Raw genomic sequence first — 22671 nt, 5'->3', positions numbered from 1 at the left:
CCTGGCTTTACCAGCTCCGATTGGAAGGATTGTCCAATGCCTTGTGCATGATCCAACCTGCCCTAGCACCACTTTGCGCCTTAAACTCTTCTCAAGTTCTAACCTGAAGGAGATTCCACTCTCCTGCCTTGCACCACCCTGCTACCCGGAAGTGTTCTCAGGCTCCAAATTGAAGGAGACTCCACTCTCCTACCTTGCACCACCTTGCCAACTTGTTCAACAAGATGCTACTTGCCCCGAAGGCTCAAACATTCAACTCACCACGACAGACCATGTTTCATAATTCTTTAGATTGGATATCCCTGTGCTCAATAAAGTAAATAATATCAAAGTAATCTGCAGGATTTTGTGGGTCTGTAATATCGGCACAAAGTCATCAGCAACAACAACAAATTATGTTCAAACGATCAAACCCTATTTGTCATTGCCAATGCTGTACTTCAACTATCATAAACCATCTACACCTGGAACCCTAGCTTCAACAACTGAGACCAACACTTCTTGTCATATGAATATATCTGTTGACAACCCTAGCAATAGTGGGTCAAACTCATAGTCACAACGATTTGCACTATCTCTGCTTTGGTCCCACAATCTTGTATAACTGCCATTGCTTTCACTATTGACTTGTGACCACAGAGCACAAACCTAAATGCCACAAATATGACCTATGCTAAATTATAAGTTGTCCCAACTTCTGTCTTGATGAGTTTAGGATCATAGGATGTTGGACCAACTCAGCCTAAGCTTAAGGATCAATGCTGGAACTTCTGGTCATACGCTGCAACAAACCCTAGCACTATGATTTCATCATCCATATGACAACACTCCCATTCTCAATTCATCAACCACACCATTCTCTGAAAGTGTGCCTTTGACAAACCAAGTAAAATGATGCCTTCAAGACTCCTTGCTATATAGTCCATGGGGTCTTGGATAGACGGTGATTGAGTGCGTTGTTAAGGCACTTCTAGATGATAAGTCACCGATTCAATTTCCTACCCTATTTGGGTGTTATTCTTGGACATGACCATGATGTAGCCTCATGTTGCCGAACTTATAAAAAAAGGTCTCCTTGTTGTATACAAACCCTAGAAATGGCAACATATGATTATACTGATCTGACCAACTATGCATTTAGAAGTACCTCTCAACATCACAATCTCATAAATATTTATATTCTACTTCAAGGACAAAATAACACTTGTGGTGATGCATACAGGTCCCCTGTTTGATGATATTACAACCAATCAAAAAATTACAGTAGTACTGGGAATACAAAACATGAGATGTATTTCTGTTAGCATATAAACTTCTCTGTCATGTTAACCTTGTGAACTAACCTTTGTTCACACTCTAACAATAATCATGTATCAACTACTTTTACTCTGCCATACATATATTACCACTAACAACTTCAAGGGTTACACGATTGCAAATTTTGTTTAGCACACCAAATCAATCACCAGTGAACAAACTATGTTCTGCCTATGCACTTAATGTTGTAGATGATGTCTCTTTAGAACTTGCTGAACCAAAGACTGCCACAGATGAAGATTAAACGAATGCTTGGAGATGTCTCCACTACTAATGATGCTTCTGTCCTTAATAGTACTATAGATGAAGCCTCTTCTCTAGAGGTATGATGTTGTCCAATGAAACCCTTACACCATGACAAACAATCCAAACAAGATCTGGGGCTGATACATTCGATTGAGAAGCTTGGATTTATTCTTTGATTTGGGTCCTGAGAAACATTGAAGATCAAGGTGAATATGTGGACTTCATATCGCCCAACTGAAATACACTAACTTTGGTCCAATTTGACACAGAAATAAATCAAACTCATGCTACTGAGAAGAAAAAAATGTTTAGCCATTGAAAAAATTTATTATATCTAAGATTAGTCCACAAGAAAGCTTCAAAAGTTTGACAAGGACCATTGCTCAAGAGGGCAAAATAGATTCGTTTCTTCAAGAACAAAGGTATGCCGCAAAGGTGCTTAGATTGCCCTACTGCAAGGCCAAAAAGGTAACTTTGGATTTGTTCTTGATTAATCATGCAAAGAAGCTTTAGGAGAGGGCCGAAAAAGGAAAAGTTTTGGGACATAGTTTACAGGCTTGAAACAAAGTAAGGGGGCTGAATTAACAAAGATTAGGGCTTCACACACATGTTAGAATAGGATAGAGGTTAGGGCTAATGAAACAGGCTAGATAAGGGCAAAGTAGGACAAAGGTTTAGAACAAATATTACAGGTTATAAAAGGTTGAAATAGACATTGAAACAAAGTTAGAGTAGGGTCAAAATAAGACCAAAACAAGGGGCTGAAACACAATTGGAATGAGGTCGAAACAATGCAAAGTTTAGGGTTGAGATGTACAGAGTTTCAAGGAGGATGACGAAACTTTTTAACCCAAGAAAAAATGGCATAAAACGAAGTCCTATACCCAAGAGAAAACCACAAAAAAGTCCTCCAAGGCAACTGTACCTCCAGTGAAAAATTTGCTCAGATTTATGCCTAAATAAATTCTCAATTGGAGAAGATTTGCCTCAGAAAGAAGGCTGAAATAGGCTACAAAAGTTTTAGCAAATAACCATGACCTAGAAGGCAAGAAAGTTAGCAGGGCAATTCTTCATAAATTCAACCTCCACATTAGATATTCCAAACTCTTCTTGGTTGCAAAAGATTTCAGAGAGAAATTCGCTTTCGTTAGCTCAGATCCTGTGTCAATTTGAAGGGCTAACATGGCCTCTATATATACAAGTCGATTTGCCTTTGTTTGTCGTGAGGCCGACCTTGAATACGAGCAAAGATATGTCTTTTAGGGGCATAATAGGAGGCCGACATGATCAATAAGGAGATTATGGTTGAAATTGACTTTGACATGAACCCCAAAACCTCACAATCACTTGATCACATCAAATTTAATTCAATTTTTAATGAAACTTCTCCTTGGTCATCAAATGATGCCCATCATTTTAGAATTGGGCACTTTGACCTTTGATTGCCCATATCTCCTCAACCGTGAGAAACCTCGTGGCGTGCCACATACCACTGGAATCGGCATGACGAGGAGCATCAAATGATGATGGTCTCTAGATCAAATTCATTGATCTCCATTCTCAAAAGCTTCAACAAGTGTGGGGATTCTAAAGTTTCCTACCATCCTTCCAAGGCTTCTTGTCTATTGAGGTTTCCAACTGATGTAATCCATGACATATATTAAAAGCATTCAAGAATTGACGTTGGCATCAATGCAAACACCATTCAACAACCTATAGACAATCATGATTAAAATATAGGGTCAATCATGTAGTAAAGATTACACCATTTTCAACAATCAATGAGATTCATTTAAAGGTGTAAGAGCACCTCAAGAAGATTCAAGGGAAGTACAAACTTCACCATGACCAACATAGCACCAATCATAAATTATGTGTTGGTGACAAACTCTAGCTCTAGGCTAGTAAAGGACAAATGCAAGCGACAACAAAGAAGTCAAATTCGCTGAGATAGAGAAAATTTTAACCAATTGAATAGATTAGCGACAATGCATTCAAAGTATGTCTATCTCCATACATGTTGATGTATTCAGTGCTAAATGTGGCACACTTGCTCTATATGAACCATCCTTGCAAGATGGGAAAGAAAAAGATTGAGTTCTAACTACAACGGAACGTTTCACATCAAGTGCACTTGAGGACTTAGAGGAGGATGCAATATTGCAAAAGAAGGTTCGAAGCACTCAAAGAAGACATATAAAATTATGGAAAGTGGACTTAGGTGAAACTACAAGCAGAGAAACATTTATTAAGAGAAGAAAAATCTCAAAATCATTTCCCTGTCTATCTCTAATTCCTTGTCTATCTCTAATCTTTTTTAGGGACAAAAAGCCTCACATTAGGGAAGTGTGATCCATTTAGATCAATGACTACAAGAAAATTGACATTACAAGCTTGGTAATGAATATTTGACAAAGAAATAAGGAGTTCGGGTGACAACTTAACAAGTGAGCATGCATCCCCCCACAGAGGGTGCTAATCCACACATTAATTTTGATATGACGCGACTATGGTTTAAAGAAGGGTGGCACGATGCCCCCACTTGGCAGCCTGCATGGTCACCAAACTGCCCATATCTTTGACTCAAACAAGCAAGTCCTTCCCCGCGTTGCAAAAGATTGTGTGAGTGCTCTGGAAAGTAGATCGACATCACGAATCATTTGATAACAAGTTCAAGGAGGAAATTATGGTCTTGCAAGGGCAAGGATGTAGCTATAATACTGGGAAGTGGGAAAAAGGTTGTTGTGTAGCCGAACAATGGAAATTGGCTAACACATTTGCTATTAAACAATGGCATTGCCACCCTAATTGGAACAATTTTTGGGTTGGCAGACCAAGTAGTCAAGCAACATGCAAGCTCATACATTGATGCTAGTGGTTTCTCTCAATGATACAAGACTTTCGATCGTTATTTAGGCTACTCCTCTGTGTGGTTCTCTACTGCTCAGTTTTGGCCTTCTACTTCTTGTTCCTAACATCTCCTTTCTAGATTCGCATCAACTTATGCTTTTAGATTTTGCTCTTGCTTGACATTTTGGTTTTTGGATTTCAATTCCACTCCTTGGCACTATTTTTTGGGGACGATTTCTCTTCTGGATCTTTGTGATATGGTTCAGTCTCCCTTTCGACCCTCATAATCCCTCTGACACTTTGTAGCTCTTCCTAGACCCTTGGCCTTTCTCCCCTAGGTGCTATCCACTCATCCACTTGTTCTCCCCTTGTTCTACTTGCTTTGTTTTAAATCCTTCTTCAATTATGGTATGCTGCCATCTAGTTAGCTCCTCATGACGTGGTTGCCGTGTAGGACTCAACCACCATCTTCTCTTGCATTCAACTCTCCCTCCCTGCACAATACCCATGCCCAAACCACTGCTAGGGCCACCATGGAGACGTACAAATGCATTATTCTCGAAGTTGTGCAAAGAACCATTGTACAAATTGAAGACCAGGTTAGGCAAGCTCATAGATTTGTCCTTGATTCTCATGTGGAGAGGGAGACTAGAGACTGGATCCCCAATGTTGGTAATTCAACCAGTGGTAGAACATCAACCTACATGCAGATAGTAAACCTATACTGGCACTTCAAAACTCTTATAGGCAGGGTTCTCACTGATAGAGCAAATGTTCAACAAGAGCTTATTGTTCGTATGGTAGAACTCATGGAGAAAATGGAAATTGTCAATGGAAAAATCAGTTTGTTGTTCAAACATATCATTAGTACTGAACCCCCCACATCAAACACTGATGTAGATCCCTAGTTGACTAGCCGCACATTCTAGTAGCATGAAAGCACTCATAGCATAGACTCTGCTTTATATTTTTTCATAAGATATGTTTTTGTCTATCAACACATGCACTATGGTCTATGTAATATGTTCCTTTTGTTCATGGTTTATAGTCTAAGATCAATAGATTAGAAACAATAGAGGCAACTTGAAACTTCTCAGTTTATGTTACTCGTCTGGTTTCCCTAATGGGACACTAGTAAAGACTATTTATGATGTAATTTTTTCTTTTATGAACTAATATAACAACTCTGATCTTACCAAAAAAACGCAAGTGAGCTTGCAAGGAAAACCCAACCTCATGTACCAAGCCCACAAAAAAGTACATTCCCACTTTGTTTTTGGATTGTCTGATTATGGGAATGCATAGTGCTAGGTTAGACAACCACAATCTAGAGGGGTTACAAAGGCCCTTGCCAAAATTTGTACACCTTCCAACTCTATGCTAGTGAAATTGTAACATGTGTTGTGGGGAGTGGGTCTAGGGTCGACATTGTGGAAACTACAAGCAAGACCCTTGCTATTTGAGTTCTCCTTTAATGTGGACATGTACCCAACTTATGCTGAAATTGGGTGCTAGGATTAACTAATAACCTATTTTTGAGAGAGAAGCACGAACGCCTAATAGTATGACCCTTAATTGCACGTCAAGCAAAATAACCATTATGGATACACTGTCATGCCACAATGGCACCATTTAGGCAATGATAGTTAAAGTGTTTGCACTCATGTGACTAATTCTTGTCGCTATGTTTTAGCTTTCTTGGGAAGGAATACAAAGACAAGAAGGGCCAAGCAATGATAGTTCAACGATTCAATATCTCAATGGTTAGTTTTCCCATTGGTTGGCTTGATGCAAGGTTGGGAGATCCTTAAGAGGCATAGAGAGGATCAATTAAGGAGACTAACACCAACAACAATTCCAAAAGGGAGGTAAGACTAATTGCGGAGAACACTGTTGCAAAGTGAAGAAGGTATTCAACGTTGTAGCTTCATAAACACATAAGCTTAGATTGAGCTCTTTGTATCAATGATTTTCCCCGACAATAATAAATAGTCAAACAAGCCATTTCATTCTTAAATTTTCCCATATTAGCTTTCTCAGAGATAAATGTGTCTCCTATTGTGTGTGATTGTAGTTTTCTTACTCTAACTTGTTTGTTTTCAATACATTGTTGTTGTTATTTACATAGTAGCACTTAAACATAGAGAATCAAGTTGGCCATACACTGATGGATTACCAATCAATGCATATATATATATATATATTTCTGTGTTATTATAATATCATTTTTTTATCCTCTAAACAACATAGCATGAGAAATGTTGTAATCAAAATTCTCTTTCCACTCTAAATAAAATATGAAAGGCTATGCTAAGAAAAATATTGCAAATGCATAGATGGCGTTATGCCTTGTAATTTCAATCAGTAATTAAAAAATGCATTTGTACTATTTTACCTTGAAAACATTGATGACAGTAATGGGTTTATTGAAAATTCCAAAAGTATATTTAAAAAGACATTTGAATTTTAAGAGTGCCACAGAATCAAACCAATAAAATTGAAGTTGTATCTTATTTATGTTCAAAAAGATAAGAATGGCCATCTCCGTTTGTTTAGCTCGAAAAGTTCTCCAGCTTCCCACACAGAGTTCAAAAGGGAAAAATGCCTTAAAATGGAATGGTAGATTGGAAAGAAATATTGAAACTTGAAAGGTATCTTGATGTGAATTGTTCATTTACAAAGTGATTCTTGCAAAGAAAGAGTTTTCCCAAAGACAATCTTAGATCTAATGGATTAATAAGGAAGTCCAATTTATAATATCTTTATATCCAAAGGAGGAATTTTGATTTGAGGGACTGTTTAGATTCAATAACAATATGATAGAACTTCAGCATTATCATGACTTGCAATTATCTCTGAAGAAAGAAACAAAAAACAGAACAATATGACGAGCAGCTACATAGGGGAACCCAACTAATTTTTGCATTAATATATTTTACAAAGGATTAATACAAATTTAACATTCTGCACCAATAAAGCAGTATTCACTTACATCAGTCACTGTCTACACCTTATCCTCGGCGCTTACATCTATTTAGCTCCCTCAACAGGAATTGCAGGCAACCAAACTTCAATATGTGTTCCTCCTGCCCCTAACAATGCATTCGGTAAATAAGGAGACAACATACGAAGGACACTACCATAATGTTCCAAAATTTCCCGAGCAATAGTTATTCCAGCTACAAAGTTCCATGCAATATTGTCTTGAGCTCTAGCTTCCAAAGAGAGTTCTGACCCAAATGGAGCCAGAGAATGTGTTTGAGTCTGCAATAAGTTGCCACACTATTTGATTAAAAAAGGAGGACACTAAATAATAAATCAGAACTCCTAATATTCATGTCCATAAGAATTTGAAAACTGCATGAATCAACAAAACCCAAAGAGAGTTCCCCTTTAGGAACTCGTTACAGTTCAAGGCTTGGCCCCCTCTGATCATATCATGTCGGATCCAACTCAATACATATCAAGTGTTTATTTCACTTCAGCTTATAATGATGAAAACCGTGCTTACCTAAGTCATTAAGCTGGATGCTCACCATGCTTAAGGTGTCATCGCAAAATACTCTTGGTTGAGGTTATTTAAATATTTTTTGCATTTCCGACTGTGATAAGTCTCATCATATCTTATCACATCATATTTATATTGTCTACATTGACAGTGGTACCCATACAATCCGGGGGCGTAAATAATGATGACTTAATAAGACTTCAATTCTATGGATTAATCAAAATTTGAAAAAATAGAATTTAAAAATGAAAAAAAAAATATTTCTTTTCCTTAATGTTCACTTTATAAAATTTTGGTTTAATTTTTTGTCAATGGCAGATAATTGATGGGTCAATGCATTTTTGAATGCGTTATTCCCTGCGGCCACAGGGATAATAACAAGGTTCAATAGACTTTGTCCTAGTGGATATTAACCTCCCACTCAAAACAATTCGATAATTCGATATAGTGTATGAGAACCTAGTAAACATAGGAGTCAAAACTGTTCTCGCATCACCCCTATTTCATAGACATACTTGATTTCTAGATCTCACTGCATAGATCTCAAGATAATAAATGAATATTCTATTTTTGGAGAGCCTGTGCCACATCGGTGCTATCCATCGCATTATCACTGTCATTGTTTGACCCCAATGCTATCCATATAGGGTATACGAACCTAGTAAACATGGGAATCAAAACCATTGTCCCATCATCGCCATTACATAGACATACCAGCTTTCCAGAACTCACTGCATAGATAATGTAATGGTTTGAATATCAAACCAATAAATGAATATTTTAATTTTGGAGAGCTAGTGCCACATATGTGCTACTTGGAACTGAAAACATCGAGGGACATCTGGACGTTTCTGGTTTCAGGGGGGCAACATGCAAGGGATATGAGGAATGTCCCCCATGTCCCAAAGGATATCCCCTTGTGATTCCGATGTCCTTGGGAACAGGGAAATGGAGGGGATGTTCTCATGGATGAGGACTAGTCCTTGTGTTAGATTGGCATAAACCTAATGAAATATACTGGAAAATGTGGAATAATACCCTCCTGAAAAGAAATTCAAAATGATGAAGAGTAATGTTCAATGGGGATGCATCCCCTAGGGTTTGGGGCATGTCCCCCACATTTCTCATGCTCTAGGGGTAAGGGGGTGCCTGGGGAAATGTCTCCCCATGTCTTCCTTTGGGGGAAACCTTGGGGGGGGGCGGGGGGGGGGGGGTGTGTTTCCCCACCCCCAAGAAGGGGGATGCTTGGGTACCATTCCCTCCCGCACCCCCACCCCACCCTGATTTTTTGTCCAGCAACCCTTTAAGATAGAAAAAAGATAGGGTTAGAGCTTTGAGGTGTTTATGACCTTGGTAATTAATGTTTCCAGGATGTTTGAGTCGTCCCTGTTACCCATCATGTTGTTGGGTAACCCTTCAGATAAGGGTTACATTTCTTTTTCCGAAGTATTGAGCAATGCAAGCAGGTAAGCGACTCAGGGATTGCATGAAGGGCTGTTTGGTGGGGCATTAAAAGGTAAAATCTGGATGCATTAATGAAAAATGTACAAACCAGTCCAGTCAGAGTTTCATTCCAAGTGTGCCATGTAGATCAGAAGTAGTGCTGTCATATGACAGTGGGTTGTGTCACTGAACCCAGGCTTACGGACAGATTGAAAGACCAGAATTGACTTGCAGCTTTGCTTGTCAAATCCTAGGACCTGTCATTGGACTGCTCTTGTTTCAGATATGTTCCTGAGATTGACAACTGTAGCACAGTGAAACGCCAGAGGTGAATTCTAAGTGGCTGTATGGGAGTCTTTACAGTCTTTATGGAGTGTTTCTAGAGCAGGATTGAAGGGCAAGTTCCAGCGATATAATTTAACTTGTAATAGCCTCTGAGACCTGTGGGGAGAGTGTACCTTTCCTTGGCAATATAAGGTCAGCTCCTCAGAATTCAGACCTGTTGACTGTGGCAGAAAGAGATGAATGCATCCAGAGATGTATATATCAACCTTTGGTGGAGGAAGCACAACCAACATTGATGAGAGAGCAAGGTTCATGATGGGATTTGGATTGACAGGCCCACATAAGATTTAGGAGGATAATATCAGAACTGTTCACTGTGCACTGAGGAAACTTGGCATGATTCCAGTGTTTCCCTGCTGTGACAAGCAAGGAAAGGTGTGATCAGATTCAAGGTCAAACTAGCCTCAGATCAGGCCGAGGAAATGAGATTCAAATAAGTTAAGGTGATCTCTCTCTCTCTCTCTCTCTCTCTCTCTCTCTCTCTATATATATATATATATATATATATATATAGAGAGAGAGAGAGAGAGAGAGAGAGTGCTGGATTATGCTGAAGGGCTGACCTATACTTTGGATTAAATTGAAATGGAGCCGACCTTATTCAAGGAAATTTATACACTTGTAAATAAAGATATGGTTGACCCACCCCTAGCCTTATCATAAGCCAAGAAATGGTGCTAGAGCAGGAAATCAGGGCTGAATTGAAGCAAGTATTGAATGAAGGGGTGTTTTTAAATTGCTTAAGGTTGTGTGTTGATCAAGCCTCGGGTGAGTTCTGCACCTTGTAAAACTATACAGCATGCATAATCACCCACACATCCACATGTGGAGGAGAAGTTTGGGGTGTTATTGGCTCGACTAGTGGAAGGAAATCAACCCTCTTTGGGACATTGGGAGCCCCTCCTTGTCACTGCTTTGTGGAAGTGTTGGTGCCTTGACAACCCACTTGCACATTTTTAAGGATTTGGAGCTGCATGTTAGGGGTTCAGAGTAGCATTTCTTTTGAGATGAGTTGGGTGTTGTGTGCCTGCCTTGGAGACCACTTGGGAGCTTGTGTGCAGGGGCTAATGGATGATAGATTTGAAGACTTATGGATGAAGTTATTCTATTAAAGGGCCTTTCGAGGCTGGATGCTATATCAACACCCTTTATTTGCCCATCATTTGTGGAAAAAGGGCCATCTTTTGAGGGCTTATACCCATAGATTTTGTATATGTGGCTTCTGAAGCCCCAATTTATATCATTTAGGATTAATTAATATGTAGAGAGGGCCTTTGCCCCTCCTTAGGGTAATTTAGGGGATTCTAGCTCAGAAAATTATTATTTTATTATCTGGGAAGTTGAGCACCTAGTCTATAAATAGAGGTGCACTTCCTTTCATTTTCCCATGGAGTTTTGGGGGAGAGATTCTATAAAAATATGAAATTTCTGCGATATTTTCCTTGAAAACTTTGACATTGGATAGTTCAAGCGAGGGAATTGTGTTGGGGAATATATGTTTTGAATGGAGGAACTTTACTTGAAAACTTTTACATTGGATAGTTTAAGTGAGGTGAATTGTCTTGGGGAAGATATGTTTTGAATGGAGGAACTTTCTTTGGATTGACGAAGTGATGCTTGGATGAATTGTGTTATTTTATTATGGGTATTATCTTCCATTTTACTACAATTGTTGGATTAGGGTTTGTCATGTGCCATATCAAAAAATTGCAACATCTCTTATGAACTCTATTTTCTTCACATGCAAAATTTGTTGTCAAGTATCCATCGAGGAAAGTGGATTGCATTCCTTGACCTTAAGTCTCCTACTTTGGAAAGTTGCTAGGGGTTAGATTGAGAGGTTATCCTTCTCTCTTTCACACCCCATCCAAGGTCTTCTTCTCTGATTCCATATGCCCAAAAAATCATTAATGAGCCAAGGCACTGTTCCTACATTCTCCATCACTTCATACTTTTTGTGTAAATTGTTGGACTTTCTAAGTCTATCCGTCAGAAATTCTTCCTATACAATCTAATTTATTTCATCCTACTTGTTCTATTAATTAACAAGTTATTTACGATGTAAATACTGAAAATAAATACAAGTACAGTCTCAACACATACAAATCATCAACTAAAGGAAAAACAAGCACACAAGTGACACCGTTGTTTTTGGACTTGTTTTTGCATAGAGTGTCTAGGCACTGCGACAATGCTCAAACCGGGGGCTGTCACCCTGATCCCCGATCTCTCTGTTTAAGCTGTCTCCATATAGTAGGCTAAGGGGGGTAGACCCTATGGGATAAAGAAAGACCAACTGGGAACCAGCTAGCTTCGGAGACACAGCGAGGGGAAACAAGCACTTGATCGATTTTAGAATTTGATTAGATCTTTAAATGCTTAAGACCAATGCCTTATGGAGTTAATGAAAACCAAGTAATTAATTAGCTGCTGCTGCTTATGAAGTAATTTAATGATTGCTTGAAAATATTTACAAAATATCCAACATGTAACGAGCATTATATAATCCAAGCAATGATTAATTTCACCAAATGCAAGATATTCAAAAGATGCACAGAGCTCTAGCAATTAAATTTCAAAGGATCAAAATTCATTACTCAACCATGAAATTCAAATGCTAACTAGTTCATAAAATGATTCATCACTTTCAGATAGCTAATCTTCAGATAAAACTTAAGCGCATTTAACTATATAAAAATGACAAATATTAATCCCACAACAGAAAAAAGACATCAAAAAGAATTTTCAATTTTAAATTAGTCTTTTAAAATTTATTTTTTTTAATATTTTTTTTATGATATAATGTTCTAAATTTAAAATTAACATATAACAAAACTAAATTTAAAATTTAATGTAAACTAAACTAAAGCCTAATAAAAAAAACTAAAAGAGACTTTTTTATATACGCTAACTTAACCAACACATAAATTATAAAATCTAACCTAAACCCTAACTATACAAAGCTTAAATAAAATCTAAATAGAACAAAATAAAGAAAAAATCAAACTATAACCAAAATAAAATAAATCAAACCTAAATCTAAACTTGCCAAAATTTAAACTTACCATACGCATATATCACAGTAATAAAAATAAACTACCTATGCTAACCTTACGTATACATCAAAATACATAAAACCTAAACTGAAATGAGCCACAGGTTTACTGTTGTGCCTGTGCAGGTCCGCGGAAGGAGGGAAGAGCGACGACAGACAGAGGGCAAGGCTGGAGAAAGTTCACGCAGGAGGCACCAAATGGATGGCGGGTGTTTTGGCTGCGGATGGGAACGAGCAAGACGACGACAACAAGGAGAAAACTCGAGCAAAGGCTGAGGGATGACAGCAAGGAGCAAAGGCAAGCTTGATGAAGGCAGTGTGGAAGGATGCGGGTAGCTTCGACGGAGCTATTGAGAGCTGGATGGATGGGATACCTTTGACCTTCTGCCAGTGTGGAGAGTAATGGATAGCACGCAGGTGGAGGAGATAGCAGCGGGATGGAAGAGGGAGATGGCTACGATGGGAAGAAGCCTGAGGAGATGCGTGGGAATGGTAGGAACTTGCTGCGTGAGGTAATGGAGAAAATGGATCGATGCGTGAAGGTGATGCGAGCTGTGTGAGGGATTTTGGTAGGGGGGAGAAAGGCTGCCAGACAACATAAAAATTTTGAGATTTTCTATCTAAAGAAAAATTTTGACCTTGGGCAGCAGAGAAACTGAAACTGGTGACCCATAAACCCTTGAACAAATGATTTTCAGAAAATTTTAATAGAAATTTTGAATCGTGCTGCTTTAGATTTGTGAAATGAACCCTTATAAAAATTTGCCAGATTTTCAAACCCTTGAACAATAGAAACGTGCACTTGCAAAAAAGTGGACCTGAAGCAAATATTCCTGCTAGAGCTGATCCTGAGGCTAGATCTTACCCTCCAGGGCCTAGATCTGGGTTCAAGATTGAATCTCACCTTCAAATCTGCAACCTGAAATGACAAAAACAAGCACCCAGAAATAAAATGTGCAAAAAAAAAAACTAAAAAACCCTAAAACCAGCTAAATAATTACAGTATTCACAATTTAAAGGCTCTAAATAGCCATATTTGTCAGTGTGCCACATAAATATTTTCAAAATTTTAAGTTCGATATGAGGTGCTTCAGAAAACCCTTCATGCATCCGCAACAGAAATTCTAATGATAAGCCCGGGATCAAAACCAGTTGGGCTCTTCAAAAAATGCAATCCGGGAGTTGGCTGGTTCAGCCGAGAACTTCCCCGAACACCCAGTAATCTAAAAAAAGGATTTCCTGCACAACTTAGTTCAACCATTAACAAAGAGGGAGAAAACGATACTAAAATCCAGATGTAATGGAGATATCTGCCACCATATTCAGAAATTTAACTACCATTCAAACCCTAGCGACTAAACAAGATACCTGCGTTTAAAATCACTCTTCATAAAGCTATCATCAATGGCTGAAATTAAAATCATGCACAGAAATAAAACATCTTACAACATTTCCGGAGGAGTAACACCAGCAAGATTTCAACCCCAAAGTCTTTCTTTATTGCACATGAAAAATGACTACAAGAGAGCTTTCTTTATGCACAAGACTCATAGATCCAATCTTCTCAGATGACCCCTAACACCCTATTTAAAGAAAAATTTCCCAACAGTTAGTTCGAGTGATCCATGTCAAAGTGATCTCAACTATCGATGAGGATCAAAATCTCTTTTAATCTCATCCATCGAAATTTTAAATGCATTTTAATAAATTTAAAATTTTGCATTTACTTCCTCAAAACTTTGACTTTTTATTATTTTATTTATTTATTTATTTAATTTATTATTATTAGTTTTATATTTTATATTTTTTTATTTAAAGGGACCCTCGAACCTAGCCTTTGGAAAAAACACCTAGGACCTAGGACTTATGAGGGGATAAAACATTTTCTAACCCTCAAGAGACTTTACATCATGATTTTTACATTTTACATTTCAAGGGGGGAAAACCCATTTGACATAGACCCTCATAGACCACCCAGTTCTGTGACACAAATATAATCTAGCAGATCAAGCGATTTGTAATAACCTAACCAAATAGTTAGGGTCATTCCCAAATCACTTTTACATAGACTCGATTTAGCACACTAGGACTCCCCTAAGATTCTAATGACAAAATCCATTCCGGCTTTGGGGTTAAGCTGAAGGAAAACTCTGCCGATCATGAATCGATGAGACAAAAAACCTTCCGGAACGTAGATCATCACTAGAATATTAGGTTTACCTAGGCAATTACATACATGACACAGATTTGCTAGGATTATTTACAATTTACTCATCCAGCCTGGGTTTACAAAATAACATAATCAGGCTGATGATGATAGTTGAATGGTACGAACACGACGATCAAGCGTTATCCCTTTTGTGAAAAAAAGGAGGTGTACTGCTATGGGTCGTTGACACGTAGTGGTCAACAGGACTAATGTCCCCGGAAAAACCCAATGCGAGAAAACCGGTGCAGCTATCAAAGGGTTTTATTATTAAGCAGTTTCAGAATACAATCTGGGTGCCAGAAATGGCTCACCCAACAAAGAATGCCCTCGGTAGTAGTACCTCTCAGTCGAAGACATATATTTTGACTAAATCACCGGATGAATGATCCCACAGCGACACTGCAACACTTTTGCTGCTCTCTGTCACCCTGATAGGGACTGTGTCACCCTATCCATCTCTCCAGTTCTAATCTGCCCCACGAAATCTCCCAGCGTCAGCCTTTACGGTCTGCGTCAACCTCTAGGGTCTGCGTCAGTCTCTCTAGCCCAGCGTCAGCCTCTCGGGGCTCTGCGTCAGCGTCTGGAGCCTCTGCGTCTCCAACGCTGGCCCTCCTCAGGCTCTGTGCAACTCCTGGCTGCCTCTGCGTGGCCTCTGGCTGGCTCTGGGCCAACCCTCTCCCGACTTCTGCACTGATGCTCCTGGTACTATCTCTGCTTCTCTGCTACTATATTCACTACCCCTCAGCTGCAATTTAGATCACTCCTTTGATTTCCTCAGCAAGCCCTGCCCCAGAAAATCGAATTCTTGATCAACTCGGTGCGTTCTCCAACTGACCCTCAAGCCTCTTCTTATACTTTTGTTGTTGGTCCTTCAACGGTTGAGATTACATCTCTAATCAACGGCTAAGATTAGATTTGGCTTGATCCATGACTTTTGGAACCTTCTAAACTAGTTTTATATTAATACCCATTAATATTATATTTTTCCTAAGTTTAGACTTAAGAACTCCATTAAAAATATTAATTATTTTAATATCTCCCAAACCGGGTACAATCTGTCCAAACCATTTATGGTCTTGGAAATCTCATGTGCTTTAGCCTCTCCACCAATTTTCATGGCTAGAGCACATCAGATGCTACCCCAAATCAACATAAATAATTAAATTCAAAGCAACATGTGTTTGAGAATCTATTTGAGCATCTACAAAGCCTATCTCAAGCCGTCGATTCTTTGACCTCGTTACTTCATTTCGCCTGGAGCCATATTTCATTGAAGACTATCATGGGGTGTAAACTTTACAAGCCCTGTAGACAGCCATTTGGTTAGGATCCCTAGTCATGTAACCTCTATGACTTGCTAGGGACGCCTCCCTTGTGGGGATAACATTTTCCCACAAAACAGGAGGGAAATTTGCTACTAATATGACAATGGTGGTGGATCCCATTGTTCCCAGGGATCTGGTGTGGCCTAGCACTAGGGTGCTAGATTTTGTGGGAATACTGCCAACCTCATCAAGCTTCATAAGGATAAAGTATAATTTAATATCCCATTCAAAATCTAGCATACTTAACAATTTTCAGAATTTTAGGATTGACAACATTATAATGTTTCCATTGGATTGCACAATGATGAATTTTCATGAGATGAATTGTTATTGTGGAGATTTTATCATTATCATTATTAATTTTATAATTTTCGAGACAATGACCCCTATGCTATGGACCTCGATATTCACTTGTCCCCACTGAACTTCCCTATAATTTGGGGGTGCTCCTACATGTCCGCCATGTGCGTCTCCTTGCTCCCACACTCCCAAGTCCCAAAAACTTGGTGGAACATTGATGAAGAGTAAGGGCTGCTGTACAAAGAGTAAGTTGTCTCTCTTCAATGAACAAGAATCGAATAATCATCAAAAGAGGGAAAAGGAAGGATATGTATAATAGTCCTTGTAGCATTGTAGTTAGTGAATCTACATTTTTTCGTTTGGCTAATGTGGGTGATATTGTTGTAATAGTCTGCAATGCTAATGACAAGAATCAACAAGGACCCTAAGGCTTTGAATAACACTTAGGATTTTTGTGAGCATTAGCAGATTATACTCAAGTAAAAATTCATAACATAGCGAGAAATCCAATATGATAGAGGATATTGGACATACAAGTACCTTGTACTTCACTCTCAACAAACATGAACCAGATCTTAGATAAGCTTATCTGTACCGGATATAAACATTTATTTGAGAACATAAAGGAATTTCCTACTAAAATGTTTTGAATGGGCGAAAGAAAAACTATCTGTTACTGATCCGATTAGCAGAGTTGCTAGGGTCCTGGAAACCTACTTGATGGGCAGACACAGGGAAAGGACCCATTGTCACCTCGACTTAAGCCCCCACTATCGGATCAAAATAGAGGCTTATCACAGCTGAACCTATGACAAATGAAAAAGTCAATTCCAGCAAATTGGAAATTGCTTTTTCAGGAATTTGGGTGAAACCCTCTTTGGCAAAATGACTCAAGAACTTTCAATTCTGAATTTTAACTTTAAAAGTGGCTAGAAATGAAATAGAATTACTTCTAAATAGTGAAAGAAGAAATATTAAGCATAATAGAGTCGAAGGAAGGATTTTTGAGGTGTAACTTAATTGGAAAAGCACTGAAACCATTGTCTTTATTATAGATCTCATGTGCTACATCCAATAAACTTTTGGATCTGCAAAGTAATTTAACTAGATACAAGCATAAGGTATGCAATAAGCCATTCTTGTACCTTAAATCTAGCAATTTATTTCCCCAAGGCAAAGTTTACTAATAAAATAAATAAATGGAGGAACTAGCAAGAAAATAAATCCTAAACTAATGCTTAAAATGATTTTTTTTTGAGTTTCTTTGAAAAAAATGATTGTTGAATTTATACATGTGCCCAACTTACCTCACCAAGTTTATACCTGTGCCCAACTTACCTCACCAAGTTTATACCTGTGCCCAACTTACCTCACCCTTGCAGGAGTGAAATCAATACCTTCTTAAGTCGATCTTGCTTGATAAATCAAGGGAGTGGCTTTGGTCTCTAAGAAAAGTCACCCCCCACTATTGACTTAACACCTTTAATAATGTTAGAAGCCAACTAGAAGCAAATCCTTCAATGTGGCATCTTTGATCTTCAATTCATGTTTGTGATGAATACAAAACCCTACACGGTTTGAAGCTTCAGTTCAAAATGGTCTGGTAGCTTGGATTGATCCACCTGCAAAACAAAAAGGCCAAGTGGAGTTTCCCCCTAGTTCGCCCCTTCCTCGTGACCATGTAGCCGCTCAGTGGTACAATCTGTTAACCTTTGGTAGTTTTACTTGTTATCAAGTTTATTAGATTAAATTGCAATAGCATATGATCAGGAAAAAAATGAAGATTAAAAACCACTCCACACAATGTATATACAAATTATAGACAGTGGTTTGCAAAAGTGAGCTCTTTATAATTGATGGCACAAATTTCATACGATAACAATAAGAAATACATGAGGGAGGCTAGCCTTTTATAGAATAATTTGCAACGGCCAAATAATGGCTAGTTTGAACTCCTCGAAATATTATTTTACCAGTCATCTACAATTTGGAGACTTAGTAATTTTTTCATAAAATATTTCATTACAATTTTTTGATTGCCCTCCAAGGAGTCGAATTGACTAAATTTCCCAATTTGGTCCACGTTTTCCTTTGCTAATTGCTTGATAAGGTCAACAACAAAAAATAGTAGACTAAAGTATCTCAACATTCCATGTATTTGCCTTGGAGGAAATTCGACTTGGTCATTTGAAGGAGTAATTTGTCTTCTAATGGCTACTTTCTTGGTCCATGAAGTCTCCAATGGCTAGTTAGACCCGCTAATGGCTAGTTGACTTGTCCAATGACTAGCTTGATTTGCCTTTTTCTTTTACTAACTCGAAGTTAACCACCTTTTTCTAGTTCTTCAACGGCTTGATGAATTTGCCAATTCTGCCACTGGGTTTGTTGTAACTTGGCTTGATTTCATTTGGGTCTTGTTTTGTTTGACTGTGTTGATGTTGTTGGACCCGCCAACATTCAGGTGATCTCCCTAATATGAAGTCCCAATCAGACCTCACACCGTTTGGTGTAGGAGTCCCATCCGGTATAAAGGCTCGGTTGCCAAATCCTTAAATATTTGCCTTGACTCTAACTATCAGCACAAGAGAGTGATGCAATGGTGTCTTCAAAAAGCAAGGGGAGTGTGCCTAGTGAGTGTGCAGTGAAACTATGTCGAGGTTCTTCTACTGCAAAGGGGGAGAGAAAAGTGAGCCTCTAAGTGAGAGGTAATAGTACCACCCAGAAAGAGACACACATGAACCAGAAGGACCTGTCCAACATCAAACAAAATAGTCCATAGCGAATGCGATAGTTGTTACAACCAACAAACAAGGGAAGATCTGTCTACCATCCAAAGGAATAGTCCACAGCGGATGTGACAGTTGTTATAACCAATGAACAAGGAAAAATTTGTCTAGTATCTTGCGGAATAGTCAACAAGGATGAGACAACAATAATGTTAATTTTAGGCAACAATGGTATGTTCTATGCTTTAGAGCAATTTTACTTCAATTTTTTTATTAACCCAATATCAATATTCAGATTAGCAATCACATCAACATGATAGTAGAATGCAATTAGAAAATAAAAAAATAGTAGAAGACAAGCCAAGACAAGAGGACACAAGATGTGGCACCAGTCAGGGACAAACCCCAATGTGGGGAAACCCTTGATCAAATCTTCTTTTAGTCTTCAATAGTTCAACAGAGAGAGATAGTACAATTTACAAACCTCATAATTTATAATAGCAGCAAAGAGCCCTAACCAGAAAAGTCAACGTTGGCCAATAGCGCATATCTGACCCTCAGCAAATCGGTCAACTTCAGTCAACTTTGACCTCCAAAAAACCCTCAAAACAGTCAAATTCAACCCAGTCAAAGTTTGGTCAAACAACCCACTTGTGGTTAGCCCTAGCGGCAGTTAACACTGGTCAACAATCAACGTTTAGCCTTGATTTTTGTGCTAAAAAATGCAGCCCGCCCAAACAAAGATAGCCCTCACAAAAATGTAGTCAAAGGAGGTCAACACATGCTAGTCAACGCTTGGTCAAACTGTCCAGAAATTCAATCCCCTGAAATTTCAGATGTGTGGAGAGAGAGAGAGGCCCAGAAATCTGTACCCAATCAATGAGAGAGAGAGAGGTGTGAAGATGAGTGTGTCCAAATGAGGCTAAGTCACCTTCTATTTATATACAACGTTGAGGATGAATAGACGTGACTGTTGGGCTTCTGAGCCTACATAAGTTTGTTGGCCGACCTTGACAATTTGACCATAATCAAAATAAATTCATAACTTCATTTGTACATGTCAGAATCGGATCTTTAGATCAATCCTACACCTCTCAGAGAGAGGAATCCAAGAAAAATATCAGCTATCATAAATAAGATGACCCATGTGGAGTTTGGCCCTAGTTGCCAATTTTAACAAATAGCAACCATTACAACACATTCTCAACAAGATAAGCACTAACATAACTAAAATAGTTCAACTATCTTAGTACATGTGAAAGCAAACATAAAATACAAATATCTATAGAATAGTCTTACAAAAATTCTTATTTCATGCATGAAGAATGCGCTGGCCTGAAAAGGCTTTTGTTATTAAGCAAAAGTTCCAAGACACATATTTACATTGTACATCACTAGCCCCAGTAGTGGGACATTGGAGCCACTCCTTGATCCTCAAAGAACTAGTTGGTCTTTCTAATGTCTTGCAGGAGGAGCCAAGGTGAAAAGTCCTGTGCTCATACAATGAAGGGGTATATATAACCAAGGGTGATGCTTCCCCTTTGTGACTCTTTGACTACCCTCATGATTGTTCAACTTACATGACTCTTCATATTCATGTGTGTCCTTTGGAATTCCACTTTACAATAGATTTGATTACAATATACATGGTCCACACTAGTGATGTGGCACATGACAACTCATGACATGACTTGACATGACATTGTTGACATGGACTGGCTTGATGATGTGGCAATGTCAAGCCGCTATTGCTGCTGAGTGATAGATGTGTTCTTGGATATGATTTCTCTTCTCCTCCGCATAGCTTGATGATGTAGGCTCTTCATTGATTTTTGGTCTTGGGAGGTGGTTGCAAACTTGTGTTCTTTTGCTTGCTCTTGATAGGTCCACTCATAAGTTCAACTACAAGTGAGTCTTTAGGCATGCTTCCTTCCTTCTTCTCGCTTCTGCATCATCATGCCATGACTTGATAGTGTACCTATTCATACAATTCACTCATGACGGGATGATATCAATTCGAAAACTCCCTAGTCTAAGATGATGGATTGTTATCCATGAACTGAGCCCGAGACAAGTCACAGACTGGGAGGAAGGGGTCAGTAACTGCGCATTGCACAGTTCTAGCTTACAGGGAGAGAGATTGATCACTGAGACTGCGCAGAGCGTAGCTCAGGCTTGACTGGGAACTTTTCAGCACAATCCTCATTCGGGAGAAAAATTGTGCAGTGGCCACTGAGGGTCAAGATTGCGCATTTCAAGCAAGCAGTGGATGATGCAGGATGAGGCCCTGAGAGGTTAGTTCTACGTAGTTTTCAGAGGCAAGGGGGACTGGGTAGCAGAGAGGCTTGGAGGACAAATCTGCACAGTTCTTGAGGGTAGTGAGCTCTGGCTGAGGGAAGGGCACTAGAGGAAGCCTCTACGCAGTTTTGGAGGCCAAGAGAGGCTGGGCTCTCTGTGCATTGCGGGGTTCCAGCAAGCAAGGGAGAAGCTTGAGGACTGAAAGTGCAAAGTGCGCAGTTCAAGGTAGACTGGGAGGCACAACTGCAAAATTCTGGGGGTCAAGGAAGGCTATTGGGCTCTAGGATTGCGCAGAAACACAACCCTGAAAGACAGTGATTACACACTGCGCAGTTCCAGGCAAAAAAATTAATAAGGGATGAGACTGCGTAGTGCGCAACGCAGTCAGGGTTGAATGAAGCTAAGTTGCCCGGTCGAGAAGATTTTCCGAAAATGGCTAAGTGTGGAAAGGGAATTGGATTCGTGATGAACTTGACTCGTGATCACCCACTTGGCATACTTTGACGACAAGACAACATAGATCATCGAAACAAACAAACAAAGCATTCCCCTCTGTGTGACTATCTCATGACAAGACGTGACACTTAAGATAGACTTTGGGACGACCGTGACGACACTTGTGTGACAACATTCAAGACTTTGTGTATGAGTGCGATAGATGTTGACATGGTTAGGACAACTCGTTTACACAAGAACTGACCTTCGAAACCACTAGAGAGGATTGCAAACATTACATAACGGCGAAACATGCGAAAAGACGACAAGTAATCCAACAAGCAAAAGTAGTCTAAGAACTTCAAGAAAGCTCATGGGATGAGCTTGAGTGTTTGCAACAATCAAGGAAAAGGCCAAGGAAGGCTCCGAAATTTGAGTGCAAACCAATTTGGAGGGTGTTGTAGCGGCTACAACACTTGGTGACACACTAGTTGAATTCCAGCTTCTCTATCTTGGTTAGTTTCTTTTGTGTAGGGCCTTGGTCCCTCAGGGAGTATTGATTCATCGTGTAGATTATTTTGGCCTTCCCACTTACCTCATGAGCAGACATGGTT

At 39.1% G+C, this 22671-nt stretch overlaps 1 protein-coding gene across 1 annotated transcript in view; it reads right to left on the bottom strand.

The window, feature by feature from the left end:
• Positions 1-7309: 7309 nt before the first annotated feature.
• The window catches only part of LOC149173542 (chloroplast sensor kinase, chloroplastic-like), a 176584-nt gene continuing 161222 nt past the window's right edge, over positions 7310-22671 (bottom strand). The window contains exon 9 of the mRNA XM_089424653.1: positions 7310-7677. Within this exon, the coding sequence (XP_089280779.1) occupies positions 7444-7677 (234 nt within the window). The 3' untranslated portion in view covers positions 7310-7443. The remainder of the gene's footprint in view (positions 7678-22671) is intronic.

This window comes from Pinus tabuliformis, chromosome 4_2 (genome assembly GCF_031772625.1).
Source record: "Pinus tabuliformis cultivar Carrire ecotype Pingquan chromosome 4_2, CPIR1, whole genome shotgun sequence".
NCBI classification, from domain to species: Eukaryota; Viridiplantae; Streptophyta; class Pinopsida; order Pinales; family Pinaceae; genus Pinus; species Pinus tabuliformis.
This window is presented reverse-complemented; position numbering and strand designations above follow the sequence as displayed.